We start from the raw sequence: 11,021 nt of genomic DNA, 5'->3' as shown, positions 1-11,021 counted from the left end.
ATCCAATGCCGTCAGTGTTTAGAAATAGAAAATACATTTCCATTGTCATTCTCATAATTTTGTTTTGTATCTGGGCTCATTCATTCCTTTACACAACATATGTTGCAAACACAAGCATTTGGTTTTATCACTATTTTTATCGTTGTCCTTGACAAGACATTGACCTAGAAATTATTTCAAGACATCTAGATTAAAATATGTTACATCGGATTTAATCGACAATGAAGGTCACTGATGGATGTCATGTAATCACATCCAAACTGCTCTCAATTTTGGAATTTTTGCGTGTCTATATATTCATATATTCATGTCAGTACTGTTTTAATAATACACGCTGATAACACGAGGTTAAGGTCAGTAGATATTGAGGTACACTTTATGTAACCTGTAGCCGCTCCTACAAACGAGATAAATTCCTTCTCGTTTGTTGGACAAACCTTACCATTTAGAGTCGGGTGTGTTTAGGTAAGGAAGCTCTTTTTGCCCCCGTGTTTAATGTTCTTTGTCGATCGTTGGATGTCGTCCATGACTTTGCTGATTGCGTGTCGTCGCTCACTTACGGTGTTTGGTTGCGGTAGCTCTCACGCCGAAGGCCCGGGTTCGATTCCCCGACATGAGTCCTATTAGTGCGGCCCATTTCGTGTGTGCCCTTTTGTGATATTGCGATCAACCACCGATGGGTAGGACTCCATTGTATAGCTGCAGTGTTACCGAGAGTGGCTTAAAACAACATTCACTCACTCGCTTAAATATTGCCCAAGACAGCAGAGCGACTCACTCACTCTATATGATTGCCACATGTTTTGCCAATTCGCTTATTTCCTGAATTGTCTTTCCCAACAGGAGACTTCAATCATGGCCGTTTCTTTGCTGGTTCTCCTAGCGTGTGGTACTGCTGCAGGTATGACGTTGTTCATGAAACATTATATGTTATGATCCAATATATTCAAAGGTGGTTTGTCGGGAACAACAAGAGAGAGGGCGACGACCCCCCTATGCCAACGAAAATATGGACGGAACACTTCTGAATGGTTTGTAGACAGATGTTTACATCGAATCCCAGATTCGCTCTGTTTATGGCCATCACCATACCAGTGCTCGTTGAGTTCACTACAGTGTAAACGTCCAAGACCTGCATCAGCTGAAACTTCCCCCAACCTTTAGCTGACATGCCTCATTATTCTCATTGTTTACGAAGGGGCCGCAGTGGCTGGAGACATGTTCTGTGTCTAGCCACCTCATCCTCCAGTTCCTAACATGACATTTTGTGTGTGTTGTTTTCAGTCCAATGCGACAGACTGTCCGTGCAAGGCGACCATTTTGTTAAAGGCGGACAGAAAGTGTTCCTCTCTGGCGCCAATCTGGCCTGGGTACAATATGCCTATGACTTCGGCAACAACCTGTATAAGGGACGTGTGCAGGGCATACTAGAGGGGTACATCCGGGATCTCAGCAAGGCCGGAGGGAACTCCATGAGTGAGTTAACGTTATAACAGTGAACCTCGTCAACGCGGACTCGAAACATTGTTTTCAAAGACATATAAGTGTTTAATGATTTAAGAAGTGTGGATGCGTACGAAGGTGTTTAATGATTTAAGGAGTGTGGATGCGTACGAAAGTGTTTAATGATTGAAGGAGTGTGTATGTGTACGAAAGTGTTTAATGATTTAAGGAGTGTGGATACGTACATAAGTGTCTAATGATTTAAGAAGTGTGGATTCATACGAAAAGGTTTAATGATTTAAGGAGTGTGTATGTGTACGAAAGGAGTGTGGATGCGTACGTAAGTGTCTAATGATTTAAGAAATGTGGATTCATACGAAAGTGTTTCTTCATCATGATTTAAGAAGAGCGGATTCATACGAAGGTGTTCAATGATTTAGGGAGTGTGGGTGCGTACGTAAGTGTTTCATGATTTAAGAAGAGCGGATTGAAACGAAAAGGTTTAATGATTTAAGAAGTGTGTATGTGTACTAAAGTGTTAAATGATTTAAGGAGTGTGGATGCGTACGAAAGTTTTTAATGATTTAAGGAGTGTATATGTGTACGAAAGTGTTTAATGATTTAAGGAGTGTGGATGCGTACGTAAGTGTCTAATGATTTAAGAAGTGTGTATTCATACGAAAGTGTTTCTTCACCGTGATTTAAGAAGTGTGGATTCATACGAAAGTGTTTAATTATTTAAGAATAGCGGATTGAAACGAAAAGGTTTAATGATTTAAGGAGTGTGTATGTTTACGTAAGTGTCTAATGATTTAAGAAGTGTGGATTCATACGAAAGTGTTTAATGATTTAAGAAGAGCGGATTGAAACGAAAAGGTTTAATGATTTAAGGAGTGTGTATGTGATTTAAGAAGTGTGGATTCATACGAACAAGTTTAATGATTTAAGAAGTTTGGATTCATACGAATGTGTATAATGATTTAAGGAGCGTGGATGCATACGAAAGCAATTATTTAATTATATAAGAAGTGTCATGACATACTTGTAGCTTGAATATTGCTGACTGCTGCATTATACAGCATTTACTCACGAACTAATGCATTTATTTATTGTTTGTTGCACATCTCCACCATCTGGTGTGCCTTCTTCGGCCTGCATACAAAATTCTAAAATGCAGTGCTGCAAAATAATATCTCAGTTTGTGATCGTGACAGATGATTGAAAGCAATTATTGTTGATTTAAGGAGTATGGCTACGTAAAATCCTGCTCATGATTTAAGGAGTGTGGATTCATATGGAAGGAGCGAACACGCCAGAGTTCGACAGCAGTGGTCACGTGATAGGCATGGATAAAGGTGGCACGATGATGGCGGACCTCAAGTCGATGCTGAACTACGCCGCCTCCCACAACGTCCTCATCTTCCTCTGCCTGTGGAACGGCGCCGTTAATCAGGGTTCACACGCTCATCTGGACGGCCTCATCCGCGATACAAACAAACTACAGTCGTATATCAACAAGGCTCTGATCCCCATGGTCAAGGTGGGACATGTGTGATCGTCAGAATTCCGTGATATGAAACACGTGTACATGTAGGTCGCACTGGTGGCCCAGTGGACAAGACGCCGCATTCCGCTCTGTAGAGTTGCGTCCCTTGGGTGGGGGCGAGATCGTAGGTTTGAATCCCCGATTAAGTATGAATATGATCCTTGGTCTAAATTGGTCAATTAAACAAACACCCCGTGTTTCAGTAAAATGACAAACACTCCTGACAACAGTATCAGTCAGCAGAAAGAACAGATACACGTTTTGGTTGTTTTATGTTTATTCAGGGACTCAACTCTTCCCTCGCGTTCCTTGTCCATAGTGACGAATGAGTACACTTCATTTACCTGTTTCATAGTTCAGGAGTGATTTCTTTAATTAAGGGTCTAGCTGGACTTCCGGGTCTCGGTGGCTGGGAGGTGATCAATGAGCCGGAGGGAGTGCTCATGCCTGACGTGGCCAACAGCGACCCCTGCTTCGACACCACCCACCTCAAGAACTCGGGGGCCGGATGGGCGGGGAAACTGTACAAGTATGATGATTTTCTCAGGTGAGTATACCTGCTCCAACTCCTACCATACTGCTACTGCTACTGCTGATACTTTGTTTGTTTGTTGTTTAACGCCGCACTCAGCAATATTCCAGCTATATGGCGGTGGTCTGTAAACAAGACCAGATCATCCAGTGATTGACATTGTGAGCATTGATCCACGCCACTGGGATGAAATGACATGCATCAGTCAAGTCAAAGATCCTGACCACCCGAACCTGTTTGTCGCCTCTTACAACATGCTTATACGTCAACAGCAATACTACTACTCCAACTAGTACTACTTCTACAACAACTACTATTTCTACCACTACTACGTATTTAACTGCTAGTGCTACTGCTACTCAGCGGTTCTCGTGCAACAATCATGTATCTCCGTCATTACCAACCTACCCCTGTGAGGATTCTAGGGTACATTTGGTCCTGGCAATCTGTGGCGTTCGTAAGAGGCGACTAGGGTCACGTGGCCAGGCTCGTTGACCTGCTTGATTGCGTGTCATCGTTCCCCGACGGCGTGAATATAGCTCACAACACCAATCACTGATTTGTCTGATCCAGAATCGATTATATACATACCTCCGTCATATAGCTGGACTGTAGGTGAATGCGGCGTGAAGCAAGTAACAAACAAACCCAGCCAGACAGCCACAGTTCTGCAGTCTTCTTATGGTTATTGTTTGTCAGAAGGGGTTTTACAAGCTGCTTCGGCGCATGCTCTAATGACTTCCGGTTTTGTTTTATATAGCATCAAATTGATTTCCATGAAAACAATCTCTCTTAATGACCATATACATGTGCACCTGCGTCTCCTCCTTTTCATATCACATTTCAAAGGAAAATTTAAAGAATTTATTACATGGTATGGAAACTACATTAGAACGCTATTAACTTCAAAAGTTTTTTCAGGGTTGAAATATAACACACCTTTCTAAATATCAGAGTCTTTAATAATATTTCATTCTCAGGTTTGGAAAAGTAGAGGGCCTTTGCGTCTGATTGTTTGCATGGCAATTAGTACAGAACCCTCTTCAAAGCGATACAGCGTCTTTTTGCGTGTGATGGTTGTTCTGCTGTATCGAACGCTTCTTTAATTTCATAATTACAGCGGGGGCGGCCAGGTGCGAAAGCCGATAAATCGCTTGAATAGTGGTACCCATTGATGTCAAGGAAATAAGTGTGAAGAATTGGCTCTTTGTTACTGTCAGTGTGATTTTACTACTAAGATTTATCTGAAACATTATGCCGACATAGTCCACTGGGAAAAGTGTTCGCCTGTCACACATAGGATCGGGTTTGAATGCCGCTTGGATTGTTGTTTCATTGTTTTTCCACTTCAGAAAAAAATTATAAGTTTAAAAAATTCCCCAGTGCTAATTTCATACATTCCTTTTTTGACAACTTGAATCATTCTACTTTGATAAGAGGAAAAACAAGTCTCACCAGCCAGTGCCAACCCGTCTCCACTGTTCGCGGTTCCAGTGGATAATGTATGGTTATTTTATGGGCGCTTCAAACGCTTAAGACTCTTATGCGGTTTTGGTTTGGTCTCTTAGTCGTGCGAGAATACACTAAGAGTGGCTTTCAAATTCTACATTCGCACGCAGTTATGGGTTTTTTTATCTCTCAGCACCATGCCTGTTGTTTCGTCACGGGGGTAAACGTGTATCTACGATCTGCGGCGCTGTGGGCATACCTTCAACATGTGACACCTGTAACATAATATCTTTCTGAAATTCACATCAATGCTGCATTGTACACCCAACCGATGCCACAAAAACGCTTCCTCTAATTAATATCACTAGAAATGACAAAATAGATCAAGACTAAAAACGTTGCTAAAAGATACAAAAAGTCATAAAAGGTGAAAATATGTAACAAGAAATTACTGTTATTTGATGTACATTTACCACGGATTGGAATCAGCTTCCGCTGGTGGAGTATTTTCGTCTCTAATAATCGCGCAAGAAAAAGGAGATCAGTGTAACGTTATTGTTGGCATGGTTACGTTTACAATGTTTTTGCTGTTGACGATTGCTTTGACTCGACTTCGCAATGTGGTGGATTCAATCACGACTGCACACCTAAATAAACAGAACAATTTAAATGTGCTGGGACTCCGTGCAGATAGCAGATTACAACATGATTCCTATTGAGGCGGTCTAAGTTTGGTTGCTGGCGATCTCGGGCACAAAGTTTATATTGTCGTTGTTTTATATTTCAATTAATGTTCAACACTTTAAAAGGTAATACGTCAAACTGTGTTTCCTCTGTTGAAATAGCGAAACGCAATATTGCGTAAAGACGTGTTTAACGTGTGAGCAATAATTAGTATCTGACTAAAATACCCGTGAAGATCCGGGGTAGAATAGGTCTTCAGCAACCGATGCTTACCGTAAAAGGCGATTATGCTTGTCGTAAGAGGCGACTAACGGGATCGGGTGGTCAGGCTCGCTGACTTGGTTGATGTATGTCATCGTATCCCCATTGCTCGGATCGATGCTCATGATATCAATCACTGGATTGTCTTGTCCTGACTCGATTATTTCCAGACCGGCGGCAAATTGCTGTAATATTGCTAATGCGGCGTTATATAACCAACAAACAAACAAACAAATCTGACCAAAATGAAAAAATCACGAAAACAAATTCATTGTCCACAACAACAACTCTCAGGATGCGATCACAGCCTTGTCCCGTCGACTCATGCTCCCAATAAGTGTCTGGATGGTTGCTTAGGGAAGATTATCCACTCTTCAGTAAGAGCATTGTTCCTGAAGGGTTTCCGGAAGGACAGGGCGTCGTGAGAGGACGACCTGCAGCTCGTTCGACAAATGTTCGATGGGGTTGAGGTGTGGTGACCGGTCTGACCGGTCTCCTGCATCAACGTCCCTGGAGACGAGCCTCACGGAGACGATTATGCTCTGAGTAGAACTGACGTTCCGCAGTTCATTTCTGAGTGTGGTGACAGTCACAAAGTGAAGACGTCTTGCTGTAATCAGGAGAAACCTGTCTTCCCGCTGTGTGGTGGAACGCTATCGCCCAGCTGCATGTCGCTGGGTAGCTGATCCTAACGTTTAAAAATCGATTCAAAAATCGTTTAATGCCCTGCTGATCAAAGTCGTTTGCAACATGACGTTGTGTTGACCCTGTTTCAAGCATGCCTATGCATCTGCCTAATTATTTGGTCGTCAAACGACGTCTTTGACGTTGAGGGGACATAAATTCATTCAGTTGTTGCAATCCTTAGCAGCAAATGCTGTTGTGCTCTCTGATAATGATGTGCAACGATTCTGTCACGATACATCCAAACACAGGTTTTCAAGCACGTCGTGTACATCGTGCCCATGACTGCATTTCCGTTCATCGTGAAATTGAGGTCATATAGAGGTTACCCAATCATTGTGTACCAGGATATTTCAATCTTTAATTGTTTGATGATTTGTTTATACCATCAAACCTGGGTACTTAGGAAATCTTGAGTAATATAGTTTAATCGTATTAATATTCTCCAAGTAGTTTTAAATAGAAATCTGTTAAAACGTAACTGGTTATTTGGTTATATGTCAATATAAGGGTAAAAAATGTTCTGTAGCCGCAGTATGGCATAAATGCAACCGAGGTGACTTCAGTTTGTATTTCATATCGCACCAAACATATTTAAGTTAATTGAATATTCTTCCTTTACCCTCTAATTATCAGTTGACTGTTATCAAATCTACAGATTCTCAACTTACCATATATATTCAGGTTCAACAACTGGAAAGCTGTATCTAATCTACTGAATCTGTATTTACCCTCTATTTATCAAAGTCCATCGACGGGCGGCCTTCAGCCATCAAATCCACTGATTCTGTATTTACCCTCTATTTAATAAGGTTTATCAACTGGCAGTCTGCAGCCATCAAATTCACTGATTCTGGATTTAACCACTATTTACCAAAGTCAGTCAACTGGCAGTATGCAGCCATCAAATCCACTGATTCTGTATTTACCCTCTGTCTATTTAGCTTCATCAACTGGCATGCTGCAGCCATCAAATCCACTGATTCTGTATTTACCCTCTGTCTATTTAGCTTCATCAACGGGCCGCCTACAGCCATCAAATCCACTGATTCTGTATTTACCCTCTGTCTATTTAGGTTCATCAACTGGCAGGCTGCGGCCATCAAATCTGCTGACGCTCACACTCTAGTGACAATGGGCAGTTGGAACGCAAAGTCTAACGTCAACATCAAAGGTTACTACAACCACTACTCTGACGCCTGCCTCATCAAGGCTGGGGGTAAAAAACAGGTACATGATTTATCCATATTCTAATTCCAAGATGCTTCACTGCTAAACTATCAAAGGCGTCCTCGTGCTATAACGGTAATAGTTCAGGGCAAAACTATAATCTTTTGTACAAAACATTGTGGAAGAGTAAAATGGCAACAAAGTAACATAATCATATACGGAGAGGGTGAGGTGAGGTGAAATGGAATGAGGTGGGTGTGTGTGTGTGTGTGTGTGTGTGTGTGTGTGTGTGTGAGAGAGAGAGCGTGCGTTGCGTATGTGCGAGCGTATGTTCATATGGGCGTGCGTACGTGCGAAAATCGATCTGTCTACATCCCTGTTGCGTGGTATTTATAGCAATCAAATGTCAGTGCATGTAAAGTTTTATTTCTATTTCAGGGAGTGCTGGACTTCTTTCAGATCCACAGTTATGACTGGCAGGGGAAATTCGATGAAGTTTCCCCATTCACGGTAAACCTATTTTGAGGGAGCACAGGTGCCGCCATTCGCTATTTAGAGTTGCGTCCCATAGATATGCCAGAACCCTATGATCTCGCATTCGAATTTATACATTTAGGTAATCGGTAGTTCGAGGCAAGGGAAGATCACATATAACAGCACAGATGAAGATTCTGGGGGTAAAAAACGCTGCGTCGTCTTATAATTAAACACACTGATGTATCGAGTTGAAGAAGTGGATGATATTTCACTTGTTTGTGAATCATAGGAACAACACGATGTCCGTGAAGGTGAACAGGGTCTATGCCCCAAGTCACTACTGCTCTGGGCCCACTTGCACAAAGCGATCTTAGCGCTAAGATGACCGTAACTCCCAAACTTAACATAGGCTTACGATAGTCTTAGCGCTAAGATCGCTTTGAGCAAGTGGGCCCTGGACTGTTTAGCTTGTGTGAAACAGACAGTGTGTGTACGAATTAGGTAGATACCCCTCTTCTTCACGCAGAGATGCAATGTAAAAGATCTGATTTTTATGAGATTGTAAAAGCATTTACATTTTTCGCGATGACAATTAAGTTACATCACTGTGTACGACTTGAACGAATAAGACTCGATGATTAACAGACCACCGTCATGCAGCTGCAATGTTGCTGAGTGCAGGCGCTAAACAACAAAGAAACAGAATAGATAGCACATTTATTTAATGGACACTGGTGGGCATCATGTTTTGAGTCCCAGGAGTCAACTCCCATCCTGTAACTCGGGGGAAGGTGGGGTACGGGTGGCCCAGTCGTCTAAGTCGTCGCTGCGATTCGCTGTGCAGAGTTGCGTCCCTTGGGCACGCCAGAAACCTATGATTGTGGGTTCGAATCCCGGTTCACCCCGTTTATGTTTCCAGGTTTGTCAGCACCATACCCGTTTCACTGAAGTGGGAAAAGTCTGACACCTGCATCACTTCGGGCTTTCCTCACACATTAAGCTGACACGCCGTGGTATAACTGGAATAATCCTAAAAACGACATTAAACCCAACTCACTCACTCACCGTAACTCGACCGTGTCTGCCTCATACTAGTACACGTATACAGTTCTGTACATGACAATAAAGTGAAGTAACAGAAAGTACGATGCCGCTGGTTACCGTTAGATTGTAAAATGCTGCATTCTTAATGGACAGAGATATGTATAATACTGTATATACAATTTTATCTGTATGACCATGAATTCGTTGACTTAAACTTTGATAGGGCAGTTACGCTTATTTAATCTATAAGGACGCTAGGACTGGACATCCATGACAGGTGGCATGTCGCTTGGGGCGGCAATCAGCAATACTTAATCACAAATGACGGACACCGTTACAACGGACGGACAGGTCAACCTGTTACCCTTAATCCTCTGTTAGTACTTTTGCATCTTCCCGAGGCAAGAGAGTTAACTGACTTTAAAAGTCCAGTTTCCACCCTTGTCGAACTAGGCTGGAATTCCTGGGCTCGATCGTAGCGCCACCAGTGGCTATTACGAGTTTTGTCCTTTCTATGCCTCTCCTAAGGACCAATCAGATTCAACCCCTCGTATCACTTGCATTTGTTTCAAACAAAACGGTGGCGCCCAATCAAGACGATCTGATCGATAATCAATATCTATATTGTGATAAAACGAGTTTTACATCGCGAAGTGCATCAAATCACGTGAGCACCTTGATTAAAAACATGAAAAGATTTAGAAAATATCTGTTGACAACGAGTTAGCGGTGCGCATGCTTTGCAAACCCTGCAGTCGACCGAAATCTGCATGACACTCTACGAACCGGATTTCGATTTCGGTGCACGATTTTGAATGGACTAGGCATAGACTCGTTAGTCCAGCCAAAATGTAACTCCATAATACCAGCCTAGTTCGGCAAGGGTGGAAACTGGACTTTTATAGTCAGTTAACTCACTTGCCTCGGGAAGATGGTACTTTTGTAGTGTCACGTCGGTGTGCCAATGCGAGACAATTATGTTTTCCTAAGATGGTTTTTATTTTATATTTCTCTATACTTATAAATTATGTCAATCAGTATGGACATGTGGTAAACGTACACACGTAGAAGGAGCTGTATGCCAAAATGGCGAGTCAGCTTGATCTAGGTGGAAAGCCCAAAGTGGCGCAGTCTCAGACATCTGCCATGGTGTTGCTGATAAAGGAAGACTCGTGATAAAACCCACGATCATAGCTTTTGGCACGTCTAAGGAATCGGGGCCAAAATCATAACAGAATGGAGGCATAATACACTGGATACTCGAGGATGGTATAGGGGTTTGTCTCAAAACCTATGGAATTAATTTCTTTTATGCGACAACGTACTTTTCACCTGCTCCCTGACTGAATGTCACTAACTCAGTTTTAGTCAATGGTATTCCACTCTAAATATCATCTTGCTTCGTCTAGATGGCCGCGTCAGCTTACCACATGGACAAGCCGATAGTGATCGGCGAGTTCCGGGAGAGCCAGGGCGCCGGTATGACGATCCAAGAGATGTTCAATCACGCCTACAACACCGGCTACAGCGGTGCTTGGACATGGGCCATCACCGACGACTGGACCCCCAAGGACACATGGGCACACCAGCAAGTTGGGATTACAACAGTGGCGAATAGACATGACCACGGCCTCGTTAAGTTCACCCTGTAATCCACAGACAACTCAGCTTCATAGAAACCTTGTCATTCTGAACCTGTTCGTGTAAATGTAATAAATTGTCATATTGTCA

At 42.6% G+C, this 11,021-nt stretch overlaps 1 protein-coding gene across 1 annotated transcript; it reads left to right on the top strand.

Moving 5' to 3' along the window:
• The first annotated feature begins 364 nt into the window (after positions 1 to 364).
• On the top strand, positions 365 to 11,021 carry LOC124137472 (mannan endo-1,4-beta-mannosidase-like). The gene is made up of 8 exons (XM_046503783.2): positions 365 to 465; positions 844 to 901; positions 1,285 to 1,476; positions 2,724 to 2,983; positions 3,370 to 3,536; positions 7,676 to 7,829; positions 8,208 to 8,279; positions 10,700 to 11,021. Exons 2-8 carry the CDS (start codon positions 856 to 858, stop codon positions 10,940 to 10,942), a joined length of 1,134 nt encoding a protein of 377 aa, XP_046359739.2. The 5' UTR covers positions 365 to 465; positions 844 to 855; the 3' UTR covers positions 10,943 to 11,021.

This window comes from Haliotis rufescens, unplaced genomic scaffold, assembly GCF_023055435.1.
Source record: "Haliotis rufescens isolate VD_foot unplaced genomic scaffold, xgHalRufe1.0.p SCAF_7, whole genome shotgun sequence".
NCBI lineage: Eukaryota > Metazoa > Mollusca > Gastropoda > Lepetellida > Haliotidae > Haliotis > Haliotis rufescens.
This window is presented reverse-complemented; position numbering and strand designations above follow the sequence as displayed.

Bases quoted from the DNA above. Each gene is read 5' to 3' on its own strand.
- LOC124137472 (XM_046503783.2), top strand. From the start codon at position 856: ATGGCCGTTTCTTTGCTGGTTCTCCTAGCGTGTGGTACTGCTGCAG. The intron at 902-1,284 runs GTATGACGTTGT...TGTTGTTTTCAG, and splicing joins AGCGTGTGGTACTGCTGCAG to TCCAATGCGACAGACTGTCC. The intron at 1,477-2,723 runs GTGAGTTAACGT...TCATGATTTAAG, and splicing joins GGCCGGAGGGAACTCCATGA to GAGTGTGGATTCATATGGAA.